The 26801-nt window shown below is 36.2% G+C and overlaps 1 protein-coding gene across 4 annotated transcripts in view; it reads left to right on the top strand.

Moving 5' to 3' along the window:
• The window catches only part of DCUN1D1 (defective in cullin neddylation 1 domain containing 1), a 42537-nt gene that overhangs the window by 13237 nt on the left and 2499 nt on the right, over positions 1-26801 (top strand). For all 4 annotated transcript variants that reach the window (XM_081302794.1, XM_081302795.1, XM_081302793.1 and 1 more), the window contains 4 exons: positions 1337-1505; positions 4406-4536; positions 24169-24251; positions 24446-24542. In XM_081302794.1, the coding sequence (XP_081158920.1) occupies positions 1337-1505; positions 4406-4536; positions 24169-24251; positions 24446-24542 (480 nt within the window). The remainder of the gene's footprint in view (positions 1-1336; positions 1506-4405; positions 4537-24168; positions 24252-24445; positions 24543-26801) is intronic.

The following is a 26801-nucleotide window of genomic DNA, read 5'->3' as shown; positions in this document are numbered from 1 at the left end:
AAAGTTAAACGGGGGTGGGGTGGGTTTGGGTTGTATCTCAGTGGCAGAGCACTTGCCTAGCATGTGTGAAGCACTGGGTTTGATTCTCAGCACCACGAATCAATAAATAAAATAGAGGTCCAATGACAACTAAAAAATATATATAAAAAAAAAAGTTAAACAGGGCTAGGAATGTAACTCAGTGATAGAGTGCTTGCCTAGCTAGCATGTACCAGTCCCTGGGTTTGATCTTCAGCATTGCAAGGGGAAAAACGTTTAATAGCATATAATAGGTGAATAAATAAAAGAATAAATAATAGTTTATCTTTTCCTTATTCTTCTGATGTAACCAATATTTAGTAGCCTTGTATGGATCCCTTCTGAATCTTCTGTGTTTATGCATAAATATGTGTACAGTTTCAAAATTTCTCTGAAAAAAGTGAGATATGATATGTAAAATTCATGTTTCATAGTCAAAGGATGTGTATGGTTTTTATTGTTGAGTTATTGCCAGGTTCATTTTAGGAAGATGTTAACAAATTTTTTTTTGGTACTGGGGATTGAACCCAGAAGCACCGAGCCACTGAGCCACATCAGAGACAGGGCCTCACTTGAGTTGCTGAATGCCTCACTAATCTGCTGAGGTTTGCTTTGAACTTGCAATCCTCCTGCCTCAGACTCCCTAGTTTCTTGGATTACACATGTGCACCACTGTGCCTGGCAGCAAGTCATATTTGATGGCAGTATAAGAGTGCCTCTTTCTCCTTCTATTATTTAGAAATTTTCCTTATATTGTTGAGATTAAGATTGAGGGCTGGTATCGTGGCTTACTGGTAGAGCACTTGCCTTAGCACATGTGAGGAACTTGGTTCAATCCTCAGCACCACATTAAAATAAATAAAAGTTAAAAAAAAAAGATTGTATAGTTTATAGTTTTTCTGGTACTCAGAAGTGATTGTTGTGATAAAATGAACATTAAGAAAAAAAGAATTTCTATATGTAGTACTGTTAATTTAGAATGTTTGCTTAAGCAAAATATGGATAATTCTGAATAGAATCCTTTGCCCATATGTAGGAATATCTGATTTTCTGTAAGTATATAGATATTGGCTATTTTTCACACGGATGAGTGAGACTTGAAAATTAAGTGCACATCTGCATATATACTCATACTCTTGTACACTTTAATAATGCTATGGGGGGGACCTTAAAGACTTTAAATTTTGAGAAAACAGTAATGTTGCTTCATGTCTTTTGGTTTTTAGAATGGAACATAAAAGTATTACCTTTTTCAGTTTTAGGAATACAGCACAAGAAATTATGGTACTAACTTGATATTGCATTGTTATTTTTAAAGATCCTCAAGATGAAAATAAAATTGGAATAGATGGTATACAGCAGTTCTGTGATGACCTCGCACTTGATCCAGCCAGCATTAGTGTGTTGATCATTGCATGGAAGTTCAGAGCAGCAACACAGTGCGAGTTCTCCAAACAGGAGTTCATGGATGGCATGACAGAATTAGGGTGAGTATAGAACCACCATAGAAAATTAGATATAGCACGTGAGGATTCAGGAACTGAATTATGTCATCAATTTTTAAATGTAAATTTAAAAGTTTTACTGGCTCACAAAGATTAGTTTAAGTAGAAATGGGCTAACAGGCTATTTATGTTAAGCAGTTCTTAACTGGGCTTGCTGAGTTACCTGTTTAATTACTATCACCTATTTGATTTGCATTATATTTTCTTCATTTGTTTCTAAGAGAGGTTCACTAGTATTAAAAGTATTATGCATCAGTATTTAACATGGAAAAATGAAATGAGCAAGTTTGTAAGTTATTTACTAGTGTGAGGCTGTAAACTCTGAATGACACAATTTTAGAATTTAAAAACTGGAAGGTAGAAGTTACTGAGTGCCTTTTGTTCCACTTATGCCTTCACAGATGATTAGCTGAATGTCTTTGAATAGATTGAAAAGTTATAGATGAAGCTTTTAATTATGACCTCCAGTTGCTTAATGAGATTATAAAAGTATCCAGTCATAGGTAGATAACAGGCTGTCCTTTGTGTTTTCAGTGGGCCACTGTTTAAATAATAGCTAGGATTAATTGAGCATTATTTTGTTTTAGTAACTGTGTTAAGTACTTTACCTGCCTCTTCACAACAACTTTGTGAGAGAAGTAGTGTTTTAAAACCTCATTTTGGAGATGAAGAAAGTGGGGTTCAAAGAAATTACAGAATTAGGAAATAATAGAATCAGGATTGAACCCAGACACTCTTGAGCTTGAGGGCCATCATAATTAGCAAGGTGCAGTCAAGACACAAAAAACACATCAGTAATTTGACCAGGAAAATTTAATGAACTATTTTACTATGTAAAAGAAAATTCTGGTTATAACAGAATTAGCAATATCTGTTATCACCCCTGTGGCTGAGTGAAATGAATAAACCACAAAGGAATTTAGGAACTGAAGAGATAACCAGCAAGACAGTGAGGTAGAGGGCGTGGCTGCTGTAGGAACAGGATGCCTGTGATGAAGCTTCCACTCTGGTGGATAAAAAACTGGTTAGAGGCCACTTACTGAGGAGCTGTGAGAGTTGCCACTGCTGGTGGGCCCTGCTGGGACCTCTTCACACACTACAATCATTGCCCTCTGCAGAAAACAAGCTCTAGGGTAAAAGTTCCTTCTTCCTCTTCTGACCTTTATTGCCCTCTCTTGGTAGAGCCTAACATGAGCAAGCTGGTGAGAGAAATGAAGTCACAGTTTATAACCCACTCTTACAAAGTTGAACAGAGAAGGGTGGGTTTAAATCTGAGAGATAATAAATTTAATTACTTGACCAAACACTTTCTAAAGCCAAAGTTACCCATTCTTTCTTTCTTTCTTTTTAAAGCTGTAGATGGATACAACATCTTTCTTTCTTTAGTGGTGCTGAGGATTGAACCCAGCATCCCACATGTGCTAGGCAAGCACTCTACCACTGAGCCACAACCCCAGCCCAGCCAGCTCTTTCTTGAATTTGCTGGAATTATTGATGCCAGGGACAGATTTCGTTAGAAGTTAAAGAAACCATGTTTTTGTTTTTCATTTGAAACTGAATTCATATAAAATGTGATGAACTTCCAAATGTGGATTGATTTGTGGAGTTTTTAAGAAATGGAATATTTCTATCATAAAACTATTATGAAGAAGATAAGGCTTGGTACTTGAACCTTTTTAGCTCTTTGAAATTCGAATATTTTGCAAATGTAGAAAAAAGTAATTGATTTAAGATAATTCAGTTGGAGGTTGTAGGGTTTTCAGATGATGTTTTTTTTATTTGTACTTTGTATATAATAGGAAACAAGTTTTCAAAAGGAATGCTTCCTTACCTAGGCAAGAGACCATGTTTCCAGTTAGTTTGAAAGCTAGACATGTGTTTGATTACCATGTAAGCAGTGTCTAATATGGTTTAAGATATGTTTTGTAATACTGTACATTTTTTACCTAGTCACCAAAACTGACTTCTAAAAGTCAGTGTATTAATAGTTCAGTGAATTATGTGATTAAAAGTAATAACCCATTTCCTTCAAAAATAGTAATGGTTTCTAACATATCATCACTCTCAACCTCCTCTTCCCTCAGCTAACCTCATATAAGAGTTCCCTGCACCATGTGTGGTTTTGGTTTTTGAGGTTTCTGTGACTCATGATCAACCCTGGTCCCAAATCATTAATTGGGAAATTTTAGAAATAAACAATTCAGAAATTTTAAGTTGTGCATCATTCTTAGTAGTGTGATGGAAATCTCGTGCCGTCCTGTCCTGCTTGGGATGTGAGTCTTCCCTTTGTCCAGTGTATCCACATTGTATTTACTACCTGTTAGTCACTTAGTAGCTGTCTCAGTTATCATATCAACTATTAGTATCCCAGTGCTTATATTCAAGTAATCCTTATTTTACTTAATAATATTCCCAAAGTACAAGAGTAGTGATGTTGGCAATTTGTTTATGCCAAAGGAAAGCTGCTTCCTTTAAGTGAAATGCTTCCTTTAAGTGAAAAAGTGTAAGATATTTTGAGAGTGGGAGAGTACATATTTACATAAATTTTATTGTAGTATGACTATTTTATTATTAATATCTTACTATGCATAATGTATAAGTTAAACTTTATCATGGTTATGTATGTATATGGAAAAGCTTAGTGTATGTAGGATTTGGTATTGTCCAAGCTTTCAGGCATCCACTGGAAGTCTTGGAATGTATCCCCACGGATAAGGGAGGACTATGTACTTATTTATGTCATGTAAAAAGATGAAATTCCATCTCTCTGATATTTTAAAAAAGAAGTCTTAGGAAATATAAGCCCTCATAGGAATAAATAAGTGAAATTTTAAATTTATAGTGAAAAAGTTAACCTTTATAAACTTAATTTTATAATGTAGATGTGACAGCATAGAAAAACTAAAGGCCCAAATACCCAAGATGGAACAAGAATTGAAAGAACCAGGACGATTTAAGGATTTTTACCAGTTTACTTTTAATTTTGCAAAGAATCCAGGACAAAAAGGATTAGGTAAGAATATTTTAAAGTTATATTTGATGTTTCAAATATATTTAAATACATTGATAGTATCACTTTGTAATAGGAAGTTATGTGTTTTGATCATAAAGTCATGAAAATACCAGCTTTAGGGAAAAAAAAATGAGAAACTGAACTTTTAGTCAGAAAATACTGTGACATTGGATAATAGGGTATCATATGAACCACTGATATTTAAAAAAATAAAAATTATACAGAAAATAAATAATTGTTAAAATTCCACTGACAATTATTTATTATTTTATTCATTCAAGACATTTTAGGATCTTAGGACCTATAGAAATAGCATTGTTAAGGTTTTTGAATAATTGAATAACCAATAACTTTTGTGTGTGTGTAGTGCTTGGGATTGAATTTAGGGCATGTACATACTTAGGCTAGTGTTCTACCACCGAGCTGTATTCCCAACCTAACTTTATTCTTTTTATTTGAAAACTGTAAGAAAGGATGAAAAAGAAAATGATTAACATGTATAATTGTATTATAAGGGAAACACTTTGTTAGTTAACAGTGAAGATCAACTTAACCACTCAACCACATAATCTCATTAATAGATCAACTGATTTATACTAAATGTAATATCCATACATTTGTTTTTGGGACAGATAGCTAGGAGATATGAAAGTAAAATTTGTAAATTTACAAATTACCTAAAAGATTAGATAGTAGCAGGTAATACAAAATAAATGGGTATACGGGTTTTAGAGAAAGGAATGAATAAAAGCAGGAGTGCTTGGGAAATGCTTTCTGAACAGGGGGATATGAACTCCTCAAAGATTTGATATTTGACTTGACATGGGAAGATAAAAGGTATTTCATTGAGAGGATAGTTATTAATGAGGATCTAAAATCTTAGAAATAAGGTTGGCTTCTCTGTAGTTTGATTTCAGTGGGAATTCTTTGTTGGAGATTTAATTGGAGAGACACAATAAGACTAACTAAATAACCACAGGCTTCTTTTGAAAATGGGACAAAAGCTTTAACTTGGAGAATGTGGGAAATGTGAACCTACTGAAGATTTTGATGATAGCAGTAACTTCTATTTAATGTGAGCCTTCAGTGTGCCTGGCAGTGTGCTAAACACTTCACACATAGCTGATGTTTGTCATTTTAAATGTAATGTTTAATAATTATATGAGTTATTTATTCTTTGATTTAATAGTTTGTCACCTTCTGAGTGTCCAATATGCAGAAATAGAGTACTATGAGTCTTTTTTTTTTAAATATTTTTTAGTTGTTAATGGACCTTTATTTGTTTATATGTGGTGCTGAGAATCGAACCCAGTGCCTCACACCTGCTAGGCAAGCGCTATACCACTGAGCCACCACCCAGCCCCTATGAGTCATTTTTTAATCCTTAATTAGCAGATGAGGAAATTGAGGCACAGGAAGGTTAAATAACTTGACCATTGATGGAAATGAGTTTTTGTTTTGTTTTATTGGGAATTGAACCCAGGACCTCATCCATAGTAGGCAAGCACTCTACTGAGCCCTAATGTGGTCTTTCATACTAATCCTTTGTTATATTTTAGAGTGGGGGCACGGAAATGTTCAGAAATGTATTATATAAGCAGGGATTAGACTGAGGAAGTGATTGAAAGAGAGGAGGGACTGGGGTGGTGGCTTAGTGGTAGAGTGTTCGTCTAGCATGCACAAGGTACTGGGTTTGATCCTCAGCACCACATAAATGTAAAATAAAGATATTGTGTCCACCTAAAACTAAAAAAGTAAATGTTTTTTTTTTTTTTTTAAAGAGAGGAAAGGATAAATATATAACATTTATTTATATTGGAGAATATAAACATGACTGAATTGATTAAAGGTTTATAAAATATCTTTAATCAAACTTTTAATGAAGCCTCCTTTCTGATTATTCAGTATATCACTTTTTAAAACAGATTTTTACTTTTAATTCACAGGTGGTAATTGTGCATTTTTATAAGATGCAGTGTGACATTTTAATACATTTCACTATATAATGTATAGTGATCAAACCAAGATAGATTTTATTCTTATAGGAAAAAATCTTCATTTTTCAGGCAAAATAAGCTGGGATATCTAGGGTTAGTTTCTCTTTATCTGTAGGCACCAGTTAACAGGCTATTTTTTCTAGCTTCTTCTTTTCCTTCTTGCAAATAAAAATCTGTTAAAGCCTCAGAATTTGTGTTAAAAGACGTATTTTGTGGTCTCTAGAAATGTAGCACAGTATTTTGGTAATATTAAACATAGAATTGTTAATGTCAAAGTAAAAGAACTGGATCTATTTCTTCATTATAACTCTACCTCTTACAGGAGCACAAAAAAGTGGTTCTGGCTGAATATGTAGTTTTGATGTTGAAGCTAAGTTTTTTAAATTATATGGTAAAAATAAAGCAAAATTAAATTTTTATAGATGTTGAATATTTTAATTGGAATTTTAGATTACAGGAAAAGTTGAAAAAGATTATGTGAAGATGCTAGATTTAAAAATTTGTACTTAAGAAAAAAGTGTAATAAGAGATAAAGAATTTCTCTTTTGCAAAGTGAAGAGAATTCTGGAGATTGCACAGAAGTATGAGTATTCTTAACATTGATGAACTGAATGCTTAAGAAGATTAAAATTGTTGGGCTGGGGGTGTGGCTCAAGTGGTAGCGTGCTCGCCTGGCATGCGTGCGGCCCAGGTTCGATCCTCAGCACCACATACAAACAAAGATGTTGTGTCTGCCGAAAATTAAAAAATAAATATTAAAATTCTCTCTCTTAAAATTTACAATTTTAACTTTTTTTTTTTTATGTTTTGTGTATTTAATCACATAGAAGAGGTGAGGCCCAAAGCAAATTGGCAAAGAGTGATAGTAAAATTAAGAAAACCCTAAAACACTGAATGTATAATGGCAGAGTAAATCCTAATGTACAGTGTATTCTTAATAATAATAGATTTATATTAATCAGTTGCATAAAATATACCACACTAAAACAAGATGTTAAAAATAGTGAGGCTGGGTGCGTTGGCTCACGCCTGTAATCCCAACTGCTCTGCAGGCTGAGACAGGAGGATCACAGGTTTCAAAGCCAGCCTCAGTAACAGCAAGGCCATTAAGCAACTCTGTGAGACCATGTTTCTAAGTAAAGTGCAAAATAGGGCTGGAGATGTGGCTCTCAGTTCAATCCCATTTACCCCCCACCCTAAAAAATAGAATAGGGTTGGGGGGTGTGGCTTAGTGGTAGAGCACTTGCGCAGCTTACACAAGACCTTGGGTTTGAACTCTAAGCATATCACACACAAACACACACACACACACACACACACACACACACACACACTCACACAAAGGTGGGAATTGAGGGGTGAGGAAGGAAAGGAGAGTATATGGGAACCTCTATAAAAGAACCTCTGTACTTTTTGCTCAGTTTCTCTTAAAACTAAAATATACAATGTATTATTTTAAAAAGAAAGCACAATAAAATAAAAGACATAGTTTCTCTTGTTTTGCATTGGTGTTAGGTGTCACTAAGTATAATGATTTGCTTAGTTGAAAAGCTTAATTAAGAAGGAAACAGTTTTCTTGACAACTTTGCAAGAGTTCACAGGGTTCTTAGATTACAAAATTTTGCATAGAGGAATTTTAAAAATCATAGAAGAGGTGAGGCCTAAAGCAAATTGGCAGAGTGATAGTAACAGCATTGTGGTTTGTTTATAAATAGCTATGTTCGTGCCTGGTGGGGTGAGTTCAAAACCAGTCTCAGCAATGGCGAGGTGCTAAATGAGATACCCTGTCTCTAAATAAAATACAAAATAGGGTTGGGATGTGGCTCAGTAGTTGAGTACCCCTGAGTTCAATCCCCAGTACCCCCCCCCCCCAAAAAAAAATGCTGGTTACAATGAATGTTTTGGTGTTTTTCCTTTTTTTGCCTTAACTTTCTTTCCATTTCTTTTTTCTCTCAGTGCTGAGGTTGGAACCCAGGCCTCATAGATTAGCTAGAGAAGGGCTCTGCCACTGAACTACACCCTGAGCCATATATAACTTTATTTCTTGGGACATCAGGCTAGGGGGCTTTGTCTAGCACCATCTGATTCAATCATCTGCCATTTTTGATACTTGTTAGCATTTTAAATTTGAAAGGGATTCTTAAAGTCCTCTATAAAAGCTAACCTACCCTGATGCTCATTTAGTTTCTCCTTTTGACTATACAGGATGAACATTGTTTTAGGAAGTTGTCTGTTCTGTCACAAAATAACTTGTGCTTACTCAGTTCTTCCTTATTAAGCTAACATCTTTGTCCTTATAACTTCTACCATTGCTCTTATTTGTTCTTTAGTGCGACAAAGAGGAAGTCTCCCCATTTAAAGATTACTATCATTTACCCCTTGTATTTTTTTTTCCCTCAGTTCAGCGTTCCAATTTGTTTTGTTTTTATTTGAGGATGTGTTTGTCATTCCCGTTACTGTTCCGCCAAACACATTTCCAGTTCATTGGTTTCTCTCAAAAGAGAGCTCTTAAAGCTAAACATGAATCTGGGCATGGTGGCACACCATCCAGTAACTCTGGAGGCCAAGGCAGGAGGATTATTGCAAGTTTGAGGAAAGCATCAGCAAATTAACGAGACCTTGTCTCAAAATAAAAAATAAGCTGGGCACAGTGGCGCATGCCTGTGGTCCCAGCAGGTTGGGAGGCTGAGGCAGGAGGATTGAGAGTTCAACTCAGTGAGATCCTGTTTCTAAATAAAGTACAAAATAGGGCTGGGGATGTGGCTCAGTGGTTGAGTGCCCCTGAGTTCAGTCCCCCCAGCCAGCCAGCCAACCAACCAACCAACCAATAAATAAATAAATGGACTGGGGAAGAGGCTCAAAGGTAAAGGTAAAGCACTGCTGGATTAAATTCCCAGTAAACTACCCCCACAAACAAATAAATAAACAAAAACTGAACACAATATTCCGGATGAGGGCTGTTTTAATATAGAGCACTGTTGATATATTATTATCTGTGAGACTGGTCATTCTATTAATTTTGTTTAAAGATGATATATTTTCTTTAGCAGCCATGGCATTTTAAGGACCATGCTGAAATTTTGTTAGACTAAATAAAGTCTGTAGGTCATTTTATTGTGAATTACGGTTCAGTTAAAATCTTATAACTGAGTAGTTGATTGAAAAGATTATTAAACATTGTGATTATAGTTGATTATAAAACATTATTAAACATTTATTATAAAGCTAGGTGCAGTGGTGCATGTCTGTAGACTCATCATTCAGGAGACTGACGTAGAAGGATCTGGAACCAAGGAATTCCAGGCCTACCTGGATGATGTAGTGAGACCCCTGAGTTAAAAAAGAAAAAAAAAATTTTTTTACTTTCATGTTTAGAAATGATTTATAGTGTTTAAAAGAGCATTTTTAGGGCTTTGGGTTGTGGCTCAGTGGTAGAGAGCTTGTCTAGCATGTGTGAGGCCCTGGGTTCCATCCTCAGCACCACATAAAAATAAATAAATAAAATAAAGATTGTGTCCAACTACAACTAAAAAAAGAAAAATAAATTAAAAAAATAAAAGAGCATTTTCATCTATAAAATTTCATTTTGTTCTCATAACAACCCTTTGAGCTAAGTAAAAAATGTTATTCTATTATATTAAAATACTCATGGACTGACTTATTAAAAACACATAACTTTATAGTTGGTAGAACTAGGAGTAGACTCCAGTTACTTATGAGTACATTCTGTATGCTTTTTGTTATATTATCCCTAACTGTAGGGATTTCTCTTTTTAATTTTTTAATTTTATTTTTTAAATTTTATTTTTTTTTAAATACACGACAGTGGAATGCATTACAATTCTTATTATACATATAGAGCACAATTTTTCATATCTTTGCATATACAGTATGTTCATGCCAATTTATGTCTTTAGACATGTACTTTTTTGCATTGCAATTCTTATTACACATAATACCACAAATTTTCATATCTCTTTATATAAAGTATGTTGGCACCCAGTTCGTGTTTTTATACATATAAAGTTTGGATAATGATGTCCATCACATTCCATCATCCTTGCTAATCCCCTGCCCCCTCCTTTTCCCACCCACCCCTCTTCCCTATCTAGAATTCATCTATTCCTCCCATGCTTCCCCTCCTTACCCCACTATGAGTCAGCCTCCTTATATCAGAGTAAACATTCAGCATTTGTTTTTTGGGGATTGGATAACTTCACTTAGCATTATCTTCTCCAATGCCATCCATTTACCTGCAAATGCATGATTTTTTTTCTCTTTTAATGCTGAGTAAAATTCCATTGTGTCTATATGCCACATTTTTTTTTATCCATTCATCCACTGAAGGTCATCTAGGTTGACTCCACAGTTTAGCTATTGTGAATTGTGCTGCTAGAAACATTGATGTGGCTGTGTCCTTGTAGTATGCTGTTTTAAGTCCTTTGGGGCTAGAATGAGGAGAGGGATAGCTGGGTCAAATGGTGGTTCCATTCCCAGATTCCCAAGGAGTCTCCCTACTGCTTTCCATATTGGCTGCACCAATTTGCAGTCCCACCAGCAATGTATGAGCGTGCCTTTTTCCCCACATCCTCACCAACACTTATTGTTGTTTGTCTTCATAATAGCTGCCATTCTGACTGGAGTGAGATGCTATCTTAGAGTAGTTTTGATTTGCGTTTCTGTAATTGTTAGAGATGATGAACATTTGTTGATTGATTGTATATCCTCTTCTCACTGAGAAGTGTCTGTTCAGGTCCTTGGCCCATTTGTTGATTGGGTTATTTGTGGTTTTTTTGGTGATTAGCTTTTTTGAGTTCTTTATTACTCTAGAGATTAGTGGTCTATCTGATGTGTGAGGGGTAAAAATTTGTTCCCAGGATGTAGGTTCTCTGTTCACCTCACAGATTGTTTCTTTTGCTGAGAAGAAACTTTTAGTTTGATTCTATCCCATTTATTGATTCTTGTTTTTAATTCTTGTGCTAGGGGCTGAGATTGTGGCTCAGCAGTAGAGTGCTCAACTAGCATGTGCGAGGCCCTGGGTTTGATCCTCAGCACCACATAAAAATAAAATAAAGATATTGTGTCCAATTACAACTAAAAAATTAAAAAAAAATTATTGTGCTATAGGAGTCTTATTAAGGAAGTTGAGGCCTAATTGAACCTGATGAAAATTAGGGCCTACTTTTTCTTCTATTAGACACAGAGTCTCTGGTTTAATTCCTAGGTCCTTGATCCATTTTGAGTTAAGTTTTTGTGCATGGTGAGAGTTAGGGGTTTAATTTCATTTTGTTGCATATGGATCTCCAATTTTCCAGCACCATTTGTTGAAGATGCTTTTATCCAGTGCATGTTTTTGGCACCTTTGTCTAATATAAGATAATTGTAATTCTGTGGGTTAGTCTCTGTATTCTCTATTCTGTACCATTGGTTTACCAGTCTGTTTTGGTGCCAATACCATGCTGTTTTTGTTACTATTGCTCTGTAGTGTAGTTTAATATAAAGATAATAGTACCTACCCTCCCTGGTTGTCAGCGATGCCACCTGCTCCACTCTTCCTGCTAAGGATTGTTTAGCTATTCTGGGTCTCTTATTTTACAGATGAATTTCATGATTGCTTTTTCTATTTCTATGAGGAATGCCATTGGGATTTTTTATCAGAATTGCATTAAATCTGTATAGTGCTTTTGGTAATATGGTCATTTTGATAATATTAATTCTACCTATCCAAAAGCAAGCTAGATCTTTCCATCTTCTAAGGTCTTCTTTGATTTCTCTCTTTAGGGTTCTGTAGTTTTCATTGTATAGCTCTTTCACCTCTTTCATTAACTTGATTCCCAAGTATTTTTTTTTTTTTGAGGCTATTATAAATGGGGTAGTTTTCCTCATTTCCTTCTCAGAGGATTTGTCACTAATATACAGAAATGCCTTTGATTTATGGGTGTTGATTTTGTATCCTGCTACTTTGCTAACTTCATTTACTAGTTATAGAAGTTTCTGGTGGAGTTTTTTGGGTCTTCTATGTATAGAATCATATTGTCAGCAAATAGTACTAATTTAGGTATTTCTTAAAAAAATTAAGGCATTGTGAATATTTTTTTAATCATCATTCCATCCACCCTAGTCAGTTGATGACATTTTGTTCCCCTTAGGACTGTTAATTCATTTCCATGTTCATTCTGCACCCAGCTGATCATTTTTTATGAAATCCCACATTGCCATTGTTGATTTTTGTTTGAAATAATGATATTGGAAAAAAATAAAATAATAAACTAACAAAAAATAGAACGACATTGAGAGTATCTTTTTGCATTTTAAATTAAATTTAAGGATTCATTCTGCAAGCTATTCAATTTTAGAAAACACTGTTTTTAGAATTTATCCTGAATTGTTCTTTTTCAGTTCTTCAGAATCTATGATAACTTTAAAAATGATTAAAATAGAGGTAATAGTAAGGACTCATCAGGTACTATTATAAATGCTTTATATATATTAAGTCAGTCTCACAACAACCAGCGAGGGTAGGTACTATTACCTTTATATTAAAACGAATCACAAAGAGGTCAACTTGGTTGCCTGTGTCACAATAACTAGGGGAAGAGTTGATGTTTACAAGACCAAAAGTCATGCTCCTAAATTACTGTGTTCAGCTACCTCTTGTCTGGTGAGCCTGTTGTCTTTGTCACTCATATCTAAATAGCATTTTTTCCCTATAACTAGGGTAATTAACATCCTTGTACAATTTAATCCTATGTATGTCAGCTCTTAATTCTAATTTATTACTCTTTTTAAGACTTTTAAATTAAAAAACATTTATTGACTGCTTACTCTGAGAACCTGGAGTTAGCAGCATTGAAATCTTGATCCAGGGGAGTTTGTGCTGTTTTAATAAGATAATAGTTTCTGAGCCTTGATGGATGCATATTTTCGAGGCCAAAAGAAAAAACCCATTTCAAGTGCAGGGATTACCACGTTCAGAAGTAAGTTCATTTGACTACACATACAGATATTTTCTGTATACTACAGGGAATCATTGGAGAATTTTAACATAGAAGTAACAATAGATTCATTCAAAAAAGCCCATCTCTAAGAATTGGTCCTTTTAAAAGGAATAGAAGGACTTGATGAAAAGATACTGGTTATGGAGCTGTTGCATGGATTAAGCTAGAACTGAAGAGTATCCTAACATAGGCCCTCCACTGGGGATAAGAAATAGATGTAAAATGTACTTAAGAGACAAAACGAGAGTGCTTCTGTTGGATGTGTGAGATGAGGAAGGAAATGGGTCTTCCCCAGGGAATTTCAATACCTTTAGGGAATATTTGGAAATCTGTAGGGTTGTTGTTTGGTAGTCACAGTGACCAAGGGTTTGTACTGGCATCATAGGGGTGCTAAATGGCCTACAATGCTTGGAACATTTCCTATCAGAAATTCTTTCTTTCTTTCTTTCTTTTTAAAATTTTTAAAAATATTTATTTTTTTAGTTGTGTACAATACCTTTATTTTGTTTATTTTTTATGTGGTGCTGAGGATGGAACCCAGGGCCTTGCACTTGCTAGGTGAGAGTTCTACCAGTGAGCCACAACCCCAGCCCCAGAAATTGTTTTTCATTGAGAAACATTGTGGGGTGTTATGACATTCACTGAGAGTGAAAGGAATAGCAGTTCTAAGGAGGTAAGAAATGAGTTAATTTTTAGCCCTGCTGAATTTGAGTTGTTTTAAGTACCCAGTTGAAGATGACCTGAGGGTAGGTAGCTATGAGTTTTTCAGAACTTGGAAGATTTTTCTAATTTAGTGATCATTAGAGGTGGTCGAGTATACAACATGAAAAAAGGTATAGGTTTGAAGATCTGCTGAAGGAAGCAGAAGTCGTTATTATTAACACACACCTTACAGAATGCCAGCATTAGTTAATAAGTGAATGGAGGAAGCTAAACCAGTGAAAGAGAATGAGAAGGCCTAAGATTACAGAGAAAAATTGATAGAGTACTGTCATCAAAGCTGAAGGAAGTGACAATTCTATTCAGCCAATGTGCTCAGTTTTATCAAATATGGCAGACAAATAAATTAAGAACATAAAAAATACTTAATTTGAGGACTGGGGCTATAGCTCAGTGGTAGAGTGCTTGCCCCTCAGATGTGAGGCACTGGGTTTGATCGTCAGCACCACATATAAATAAAGATATTGTGTTCATCTACAAAAAAAAAAAATTAAAAAAATAAAATACTTAATTTGGCAACCAGAATTATCTGATGACTGAATTTTGTAAGGTGAGCAACAAAGATAGATACTAGTTACTAGTATTAAAGAGTGTGTGGGAAGTGAAGCAGTGGGACCCTAAATGTAGACCACAATAATTTCTCCTCTTTTGCAACCTGAGCTTTCATATACCATACATATGTACTCTTTAACTTGTCAGATTCTTTCTTTAGTGTGATCAGCTGACAAATAGGCATTTATACATGTCTTATGGTTGTAGGTATTTGAGTATTTTACTGTCATCCTTGTTTTATAAAAATTATTTGAAAATGGAGAAAACTACCAACACTAGTCTTAGTTTTCATAAATTTAATGCATTTGAAGTGAAGTGAAATCAAGTATATTAACAACAGCAAATCTTGGTTTCATTTGATTATTTACTGTGCTTAAGCCAGACCACTCTGTCGAGTTAGTGAAGGACAGAATTAAACAACCTGGAAGGAATATTGAGTATAGAACTTTTAAAGACTACAAAGACTAAAAAGGAGGTACAATTAGGAATTGATAATATTTTTTAGTACTCTTAAAACTGGAGGATCTGAGTGGAGGTGTAGTGGCGTACACCTGTAATTCCAGTGGCTCAGGAGGCTGAGGCAGGAGGATCAACAGTTCAAAGCCAGACTCAGCAAAAGTGAGGCTCTAATCAATTCAGTGAGATCGTGTCTCTAAATAAAATACAAAATAGTGCTAGGGATGTGGCTCAGTGATTGAGTGACCCTGAGTTCAGTGTCTGTTACCAAAAAAAAAAAAAAAAACCCCTAAAGAAACCAAAATTGGAGGATCTGATTTTGACTTTCATACATGGTTTTAGAAACAAATTATGTATAAAAGTAGAATACCACATCTACTATTTCAGGATATCTGTGAAGGGAAGAAGTAATAGGGTAGGTAGTAAAGGGGATAAGAGGTCCAAGGAATATTTTTAAAAGATAGGTGATCCCTAAGCATGTTTTTCTGTGGAGTGAGAAAAGCCAGAGGAACAGCAAGTTCCAAGTATAGAGAGAGGCCAGCTAGCTAATCAATATATAAGATTCCTTAAAAAGTGAAGATGCTGGTCTGGGCTTGTGGCGCAGTGGTAGAGCGCTCACCTAGCACATGTGAGGCCCTGGGTTTGATCCTCAGCACCACATAAAAATAAATAAATTAAATAAAGGTATTGTGTCCAACTACAACTAAAAAATAAATATTAAAAAAAATGAAGATGCTAACAGAGCAGGAATAAACAGATGAAAGGCGTCTTGAATAGAAAAGAGGAGGAGGTATGAGGTACCTTTTCTATTGAGTTTGAGGGGAAATGATAGATTTAAGGTTTAAAAAAGTATTCATTTGTTTGTAAAACCATGAGATGTTTATTTATTTAGCAGTTTCTTTCTTTCTTTCTTTTTTTTTTTTTTTTTTGTACCAGGGATTGAATCCAGGGGCACTCAAATACTGAGAGCCACATCCCCAGCCCTTTCAGTTTTTTATTTAGAGAGAGGGCCTTACTAAGTTGCTGAGGCTGGCTTTGAACTCTCGATCTTCCTGCCTCAGCCTCCTGAGCCACTGGATAACAGGCGTGTGCCACCGCACCCAGCTCATTCAGCAGTTTCTGAATGCCTGCTCTTTGTTGCAGTCTGTCAATTTGGGGATGTGTTTCACCTGTCCTTGCAGAAGTCAAGACCTGGTTAGATGGGAGATTAAAAAGAATAAAAAGATGGTGTGTGTGTGTGTGTGTGTGTGTGTGTGTGTGCGCGCGTGCGTGCGCGCGCTGGTGTTTGAATCCAGAGCCTTATTCATGCTGATCATGTCTTTTGCCATTGAGCAACACCCCCATTTCAAGGTGACTTGCTTACTTTTGTTTTTCTTTCTTTGGCAGTACTGAGGATAGAACTCAGTGCCTCATGTATGCTAGATAAGCACTCTGCCACAGAGCTACATCCCCAGTCCTGTAGATGGCCACTTTTAGTAGGTAGAACAGTGGACATCTTGCTACAGTTATATGGTATTAATTCGGTGGCATCAGTGTTGAATTGGTGTTTTTGTCAAGGAGAAATGAAGATTGTACTCATTCAGGATTATAATTTTGGAGAGCAGTTGTGTCCTGAAAGACAAAGGAAAGGTTAAGAGGATTATATAGAAAGAGTGGTTGAAATAAAGTACCATGGAAAGTGAATAAAGGAAGGGATCTTGAGACTGAAGAAAAACTATAATGTTAAAAGGGAAAAGAGCAAGAGATCAGCAGTAACTAAGAATATATGTGAAATATTGTTTTTGGTTTTTTTTTAAAGAGAGAATTTTATTATTTTTTAGTTTTCGGCAGACACAACATCTTTGTTTGTTTATGGTGCTGAGGATTGAACCCGGGCCGCACGCATGCCAGGCAAGCACGCTACCGCTTGAGCCACATTTCTAGCCCCTGAAATATTGGTGTTTAAAGCTTAGGAGTCAGAATAATTTGAGTAGTATGTTAGCTTGTCATTGCTGTGAACAAAATATCTAACAAAACAATTTAGAGTAGGCTTAGAGTTTCAGAGGTTTCAGTTCATGATTGACTGGCTCCAAGGTAGAAACATCATGGCAGAAGGGTATGGGTGTCCAGTGGTGGGATGGGAAAAGGGCCTGAGATAAAATGAAGTCTCCAAGGGCACATCCCTAGTGACCTACGTCCTCCAACTGTGCCCTACCTGCCTACAGTTAACACTACACCCCAGTCATCCAGCTGTTAGTAGATCCACTTATGAGGTCAGAACCCTTATAATCTAATCACCACCCAAAATTCCTATCTCTGGACATTGCTGTGTTGGGGATCAAGCATTCATTCAACCCATGAGACATTGGGTAATATTCCAGATCCAACCATACATTCTTCCCCTTGTCTCCAGACGCCCATGTTTGTCTGACAAGGCAAAATGCATTCTGTCCCTGCAATCAATTCTACCTTTTCTTAAAAAAATCCATGTTTTGTGTCTATTCTTTAAAGTTACATACTTCCAGCATACAATGGCATAGAGTAAATATTCCCATTCCAAAAGGGAGGACTAGGGGTATAGAAAGGATAGGACCAAAAGCAAGATGGAAACCAAGCAAGACAAGCATAAGTCTTTTTTTTAGTTCCATGTCTGATATCCAGGGTTATATGTAAGTGGCCAGATATGGGCCCTGGTGGTCTTGCTGGTTGCAGCCCACATGGCACCTCTCTTGGGCTGGCTCCACTCATTCCCTGCAGTGTTCCTTGGTAGATGTTCCATGTTTCTGGCGTCTCTAACTTAGGGTGTCTATTGCAGCTTTGGCTTCACTTGGACAGAATCAGACATCACCCTCTCAGGGACTGCTTGCAGATATTCCCAGCCCCAACACACACTGCTTGGTCTCCCAAGCCTTCCTTCTTTCATGAAACTAAAACTCCAGGATTTTGCATTCCTGCAAAACCAGCACCATGTGGACAATGCCAAAGTCTGCCAACAGCTGAAGAATAGCTGGACACTGTAGCAGCCTCTACCAGGGTAGCTGAGCACAGTTAAATGAACCCTGGGGAAACAACTTTCTAGTTAGCCCTCTGTGAGCAGGATGTTCCAGCTCTCCTTTGAAAGCAACATATTTCAGATGAGCTTTCATTATGTTCTTGAGTCTGTCATGGGTGGAGTCTTAACCAATTCTGGAGATGCCTCAAAGCATCTTTCCTGATGTCTCTGTAAATACTTCTTTGTTTTTAATTGTGATAATATCTCAAGCAAACACAGATTGCTTGGCCCTAATTTTTCACACTTGTAAGTTGTGTAAATTTACAGTTTGGCCAAAATTTGGCAATACTGCCAATTTTCCAAATGTTTCTGCTCTTTTTGTTTATGGTTTCTCAACAGTGAACCTAACTAAAAGCCACATGTACTACCACTTGACTGCTATGCTGTTTCGAAATTTATTCTGCTAGATTAGTTTGCTACTTTCAATTTTGCCTCACCCCAGGTCTCAGGGAATAAAATGTAAACAAGTTCTTTGCTTGAATGTAACACATGTAGCTTCTAGTTATTTTCCATATGAAATCTTTTGAACATAGTCTTTACTGTCCATGTTCCTGTTGGCATTTTTGTCTTCTGAGCTCACACCTGAATGATCCATTAAACTCTCTTTACAGCATTCTAGGGGTTTTCTAGCCTGCATTTTTAAACTTTTCCAAAATCCTGCAAACCAGTTTCAGAGGTTTAATCACAGGTCAGGTATAATCACAGGAATGACCTCATTCCTGGTACCAATTTTCAGTTTTAGGTTTTCATGTAACAAAATACCTAACAATAAGGACTTGAAAGGGGGAAAGATTTATTTTGGATCACAGGTTTCAGAGTTTTGGGTCCTTGACCAACCAGCCCCAAGGCAGAAACATCATGGCAAAAGGGTGTTGCAGAAAAAATGCTGCTTAGTTCATGGCATCCAGGGAGGAGGTGGGACACCAGGACGTGATAAAAGTCTCCAAAGTATATGCCTTGGTGACCTGTCTTTTCCAACCATGCCTTACCTGCCCACCACCTCCCAGTAGTCTGTTCACCAGTTAGTGGATTTATTTGCTGATAAGGCCAGAGCCCTCATGATCCAATCATTTCTCCAAAACTTTACTTTCTGAACTTTGCTACTTTGGGGACCAAGCTTCTGACACACAGACCTTGAGGGACATTCCAGACCCAAATCATAACAAGTGGCATAATGGTTAAAGTTACAGGATATTTTACTTAAAATTTTTATTAACATGAAATATTGTTTATTGTTACGGGATTCAGTGTGTTATTTCAATACATGCATAATGGTGTAAAACTGATCAAATTGGGGTAATTAGTATTTCTATCTCTTTTTTAAATATTTGGAGGTTTGAACTACTTCTAGATCTTCACAAAGTATATAATAAGTCAGTGTGAACAGTAGTTGTCTTATTGAACTGTGGAATACCAGAACTCCTTCTGTGTTTTGGTACATTTATTCAATCTCTGTTTATCCCCCAGCCTTTAGTAATTATTATTCTGAATTCAAGTTTAACTTCCACATGTGAGAGAGAACATGCACTTCTGTATCTTATTTTACATAATGTAATATCCTCCAATTCCATCCATTTTGCTGCAAATGGCAGGACTTCATTCTTTATGTCTGAGTAATATTTCATTGTGTGTATATATAGCATACTTTGTTTATTCATCCATTGATGTGTGCCTCTGCTAATTCTGTATCTTGGCTATTGTGAATAGTGCTGCAGTAAACATGGGGAGTAGATAGTCTCTTTAATATGCTAATTTCACTTCCTTTGGATATATACCCAGAAGTAGAATAGCTGGATGTATAGTAGATCTGATTTTAGTTTTTTGAGAAACTTCTATACTCTTCAAATTGATGCACTAATTTATATTACATTCCACCAGTAGTTTAAGAGAACACTTCCCTTTTCTCTGCATTCTTTTCAGCAATTGTGACTTTTTTTTTGGGGGGGGGGGTAGATGGATACAAATATCTTTATTTAGTTTTATGTGGTGCTAGGGATTTAATCAAGTGGTCTCACATGAGTTAGGCAAGCATTCTACCAGTGAGCTACAACCCCAGCCCCATGACTTTTTTTGGTAGTAGCTATTCTAACTAGAGTAACATGATAATTCATTGTGATTTTGATTTGCATTTCCCTAATTGCTAAGGATAAGGAGCATTTTTTCCACATATTTCTTGGTTGTTTGTATTTGTCCTTTTGAGAGATACTTGGTCAGGTCATTTATTCATTTTTTCTTTATTGTTGAGGTTTTTTTTTTCTTGTTTTTTTTTCTTGTTTTTATTACCAGGGGCACTTAACCTCTGAGCCATATTCCCAGCCCTTTTTATATTTTATTTAGAGACAGGGTCTCACTGTGTTGCTTAGGGCCTTGCTTAGTTGCTGAGGCTGGTTTTGAACTTGTGATCCTCCTGCCTCAGCCTCCTGAGTTGCTGGGATTACAGGCATGCGCCATTGTGCCCAGCATTTGAGTTCTTTTTTGCATTCTGGGAGTAGTCATTTGTCACATGAATAGTTTGCAGATATTTTCTCCCATTCTTTTGGTTATCTCCTCACTCTTTCCTTTTCTATGCAGAAGCTTTTTGATTTGACAGAATTCATTTATCTGTTTTTGCCTTTATATTCCTGTGCTTTTGGGGTCTTAATCTAGAAAAAGTCATTTCCTGTGTGGATGTCTTGAAGTGTTTCTTCTTTTTCCTAGTAGTTTCATCATTATACAGGTCATCTGTTTAGGTTTTTGATCCATTTTTGAGTTCACTTTTGCATATGGCAACGGATAGGAGATATATTTTAGTCTTCTGCATATGGATATCTAATTGTCCCAGCACTATGCATTGAAGAGGCTGCCCTTTCTCCATTGTCATCTTTGGCAAGAACCAGTTGACTGTAGATGCAGGAGGTTATTTCTGGGATTTCTGTTATGTCCAATGATCTGTGTGTCTGTTTTAAGCCAATACCATGATGTTTTTGATTACTATACTTTATCAGATATTATGAAACCTTCAGCTTCTCTTTCTCTCTTTCTTCCTTTCCTTCCCTCTCTTCCCTTCCCTTCCCTCCCTCCCCCCTCTCTCTTTCTTTCTTTCTTTTTTTTTTTTTTGGCAGTACTGAGTCCAAGAGGTTTCTCTGATTTATATCTCCAGCACCCACCCACCTTTTCTTGTAGACAATGTCTTGCTCAGTTACCCCAGCTGGCCTCAAGCTTGCAATCCTCCTGCCTCATCCTTCCAAGTAGCTGGGATTATAAGCATATGCCATCATTCCTGGCTTCAGCTTTATTCTTTTTGTTCAGGATTGCTCTGGCTACTTATTCTTTTTTTTTTTTTTTTTTCCTTTTCCCGGTACTTGGGATTTAATTCTGAGCCTTATGCATATTAGGCAAGCGCTCTGTCGTGTATCCCTGGCCGTTATATAAGACCTTTTGTGTTTCCATATGAATAATAGGTTTTTTTTTTTCCCTGTGAAGAGTGGCATTGTTATTTTGATAGGGATTGCATTGAATCCTTAAATTGTTTTAGGTAGCTATGGACATTTTATCAATTCTGTCCACGAACTTGGGGTGTTTTACCATTTTTTGACATTTTGGGATTCAGATCTTTGGTTGAATTTAATCCTGTGTATTTTCTTTTATAGCCTTTGTGAGTGAGATTGCTTGCTTTCTTAGCATGTTCTTTATTGGCATATTAAAAATGCTGCTGATGTTTGCATGTTGATTAAAGCTCTTACAGTTTAACTGAATTTGTTTGGTTAATTCCAGTCATCTTTTGGCAGCGTATCTTTTAGAGGAACGTTTGCTTTTGGACTAGAGTAGAGGTAGGAACTGTCCTAATAGAGTGTGTGGTCATATGACATTTCACGTGGGCATTGAAGACCTTCAGAATGGTGACAGAACATGGGATCAAGAAGGACTGAACCAGTTACCAAAGATGTCAGCAAATGTGGCAGATTTGATTAGGAGCTTGGTAGAAGGATAGAGCTGAGAAGGGATTAAGTGATAGATTTAGTTTTTAGGTATTTCATAAAGCATGAAGGTGAAAGAGTAGTGATTTAGAGGTGGTAGTGGTGATCTAAGAAAAGTGTCCACGTTCTTTTGAGAGGGAAATGCAGCTGTCACTTGAAAGCAATGCTGTAAATTAGGATTTAGATAACACAAGAGGATTGAAGGTGCGTTCTCTAAAAAAGTTCAGGGTGCAGAGTTTAGTTGTATTGTAAAGGGCATTCGAGGGGCACTGGAGGATCAGAAAGGAGGACCTACAGGGACAACAAAAATCTGGGAGGAAAAAGCCAGTTACGGGAATTGGGATAATAGAAAAGGTAGATTACCAGATAGGTTTGCAGTTTGGATTAATGGCTAGGAATGATAAAGGGGATTAACCAGTCTGAAAATTTAAATGGAATTCTGATAAAAGTTGTTTAGTGTCTTCTTGAGTTCCTACAAGGATAGAAGGGGGATTAGCAGAGATGATGACATAGCTATATAGATATGATAATCAAGCTTTAGCATATCTTGGTCAAATCACTAAGGAGTATTTGAGTGGAGTGGAATTATTAACATAGAATATTACTGTTTCTGGAGAGATTTTCCTTCAGGTTGGCTTTATTCTCTTAACTCTTGGGGAAATGGTTGTTTAATCAGTTAACTGTTAATTATCCTAGTTTCAGATTCTCTTCATATGATAGAGAAAATACTGTATCATTAGATGTTGAATACCTCCCCCTTCTAGCATTCTAAGAAATCTCATAAGAGAAAGTGAGATTAGATTAATTCTATACAGTTTTTTTAAAGATATTGGGGATCAAACCTAGGACCTTACTCATGCTAAATTCACAGCTTCTTTTTTTCGTATTTTGTGACAGAGTTTTTCACTAAGCTGCCTAGACGGTCTCCAACTTGCAATCTTTCTGCCTCAGCTTCTCTAGTAGCTCAGATTGTGGGTGTGCATTTTCCTAATCTCTTATGTGTCCCCAGATTGTGTTCTGGACATATAAATTTGCTCATAAAAAGATTAGATTACTTTCTGTTTTAATTCCTTGAAAGAGATTAGCTCATGCTGTCATATAACAGATGTAGTTATCATGTTGGTAGTATTGCTTCAGTTGTCTCTGCTCTGAGACCAAGTGTCCCTTCATATAGTATTTGTGTGTATATACATATGTATTAATTATTGGTTTTTATTTTACTTACCTGCAGTACTAAGAATGAAACTGAGAGCTTCATGTAAGCACTCTGTCACTGAGCTACATTCCCAGCCTATATCAATATTCTTGATGGTCTCTTTGTGGTCAGGACCAACTTGGAGTGGGAGATTTTTAGGATTGTGAGTAGTAGTCCTTAGTTGTGTATCATTGATTCCCAGTTGTGGACAAATTTGCCTTTCAAGGAATCTTTGTCAATATCTGGAAACATTTTTTGTTGTCTCCACTGGGTATGGAGTGAGACTGCTACTGGCATTGAGTGGGTAGAGACCAGGGATTCTACTGAAAATCCTACATTGCATAGGACAACCCCCCACAACAAAGAATTATCTTGCTCAAAATGTTTAAATTGCCTTGGTATACATTAACTAACATCTGAATACTTAGTGACTAGTTAAGGGCTGAACTACATGATCTAATTTAAACTGTAGGACAGTTCTGTGAGGTAAGTGGTAAAGTGTTATCACTTTATTATGAAGGAAGGCCTTGAAGGACCATTCATCATGAGAAAACAGGGTACAAACTTTAGGAAATTTTTAGTACGTAAGTGTTCAGGATACAAGTGTGTGTGTGTTTTTTTTTTTGGTTTGTTTTTTTAAAAGGCTTTCTTTAGTTCTTATTCTTTTGCAGGGACAAATATTTATAGAATATTTATGGAAGTACATAATTTATTTTTAATCTTACAGATCTAGAAATGGCCATTGCCTACTGGAACTTAGTGCTTAATGGAAGATTTAAATTCTTAGACTTATGGAATAAATTTTTGTTGGTAAGTTCACATTTTCTATAGTTCCATATATTTTCTCCATGATTAACATTTTAAAGCATGATTACTCATTTCAGAGCATGTAAATGGACATAGAATAAGAAATTTTTGATTATCAGATTTGCATTCTTATATTATATCTGGACTATTTTTTTCTAACTCTTTATAGTGATATGAATGTTTTTATTTTTCAATAGGAACATCATAAACGATCAATACCAAAAGATACTTGGAATCTTCTTTTAGACTTCAGTACAATGATTGCAGATGACATGTCTAATTACGATGAAGAAGGTAATAAAACTTTTTGCCCTTTTTTTTTTTTTTTTAAATTTGCCATCTTTTATGTGGTGGGGGAGTTACTAGGGATTAAACCCAGGGGCACTTTAACCACTGATGTAAATTAACCTGCCCTTTTGTATTTTTTGTAACAGGGTCTCACTAAATTGCCCCTTTTGTCCTTGATTTTGGAATCTTTCTCTCTCAACCTCCCTGAATCATTGGGATTGTAGGTGTGCCCTGTTTCTAATTTTTTTTGTTACCAGAGATTAAAACTAGGGGTGCTTAACCATTGAGCAACATCCCCAGTCCTTCTTATTTTTTACAGACAGGGTTTCACAGAGTTGCTTAGGGCCTTGATTAGTTGCTGAGACTAGCCTTAAACTTGTGAGCCTCTTGAGCTGCTAGCATTGTAGCATGAGCCACTGTACCCAGCCTCTAATCTCTTTTTATCACGTATCCCTGAACTTCCTATCCAGAAACTGTTTTTCTTAGAGTTGAATTTTCCTCCTGAACTTTTATTTTTTGGTTTTGGGGCTTCAGAGTGTTCAATTTATCCTATCATATGAAGATATGTTTTTTTTTTTTAATCTTTTTTAGGTGTTGGTGGGCCTTTATTTGTTCACTTATTTATATGCGGTGCTGAGATTCGAACCCAGTGCCTTGCACATGCTAGGCAAGCACTCTACTACTGAGCCACAACCCCAGCTCCCAAGATATAGTTCTCTATCTTTAGTAGTATTCTTTCTTCACTTATCTCTGCTTCAGGACCAGTTTAAAGGCCAAAAGGTCCTGGGCATTAGCCAAGACTGCCACTTCTGAGCTATGCCCCCAACCCCTATGTATGCTATTTTAAATGTATGCAGTGCCTTCATTTTCTTTACCATCTATATCATTTGGTTTCTTTAAAATCCAGTGAGTGGGTTAGAGGTGTAGCTCAGTGGTAGAACACTTGCCTAGCATGTGTGAGGCCCTGAGTTTGGTCCCCAGCAAAAGAAAAGAAAAAAAGCCAACCATTATTCGTGTCTGCCAGAAAAACATAAGAAAAGCATGAGTGATTTTCACTTAAAAGAATATATTCTCTTCTTAATGTGTTTTTATATTTACTCCTATGTATTTTTATTGTTTTCTGCTAGTTTGCAAGCTCTGTAAGTTCACTGATTTTGTCTAATTTGAAATGCACTTTAGCTATAGGTATTCAGTAAACATTCATTGATTGAGTACTTTTCTGCTATTTCTTCATAAAAATGATGCTGGCATCTACTACCACTGTATACATTTTTTTGTTGTTGTTTTAAATTGATTTATTCACACATACTTACCTAATCCCCCTCGAAAATTAACAGGGTGGCTGGCTTTTTTTTTTTTTTTTTTTTTTTTTTTTTTGGTGCTGGGGATTGAACCTAGGGCCTTTTGCATGCAAGGCAAGCACTCTACCAACTGAGCCATATCCCCAGCCCTAGCAGGATGACTTTTTGAGATTGCTAAATATGGTAGTATTAGAAAAATCTTCTATGGCTGGTCTTGACCTCTTTATAAGTGTCCTGGAACCATTTAAACTAACCAGGAATGATGTCTTCTCTCCATTTTTGTTGTCATGTATTGTCTTCACTGTGTTTAATCTTACATATGCCTGATAATTAGGCTTTCTGTTAGGTTTTATGCAAAATTAGAGACCTTCCTGATTTGGAGATTGGCATGAGGATATGTAGAGATGTGCATATGTGCAATTTAAAATCTTAGTCATTTATTTTCATGAAATAGAATAGATTTTGATACTTGCTGTTAGTTTTCTTTTTAAGAGTACCACAAAATGCCTGGAAACTTGTTTCTTCCTGCTATGCTCACAGCGCTGGCAGCATGTCATCACTTAATGGCCATCCATTAGGCTGCCAGTTTTGATCAAATTACTTCCGTTGCCAGACTTCAGTGGCCTTCAGGAAACCAGAATGCTATAGTATTGATTGATTACCAGAAGAATTATTTTTATCACTTAGGGAGCAACCATATGTTGGAATAACAGATTAGAGAGAATACAAGGAATATTTGGGGTAAAAACTACAAAGCTTGAATTTTGAAAGACTTATTAGTGGTAAAAGATAAGAATGATATAATTTAACTCTTAGGAAGATATTTTTTAAAAACCAAAGAAAGGCTGAGTACAGTGGTACATGACTGTAATCCAGTAGCTCAGAAGGCTGAGGCAGGAGGATCGTTCAAAGCCAGCCTCAGCAACTCAGTGAGGCCCTAAGTAATTCAGCAAGACCCTGTCTG

This window comes from Spermophilus citellus, assembly GCF_964194105.1.
Source record: "Spermophilus citellus genome assembly, chromosome: 7".
Taxonomy (NCBI): Eukaryota; Metazoa; Chordata; class Mammalia; order Rodentia; family Sciuridae; genus Spermophilus; species Spermophilus citellus.
Note: the sequence above shows the minus strand (reverse complement) of the source record. Positions and strands in the feature narration are given on the sequence as shown.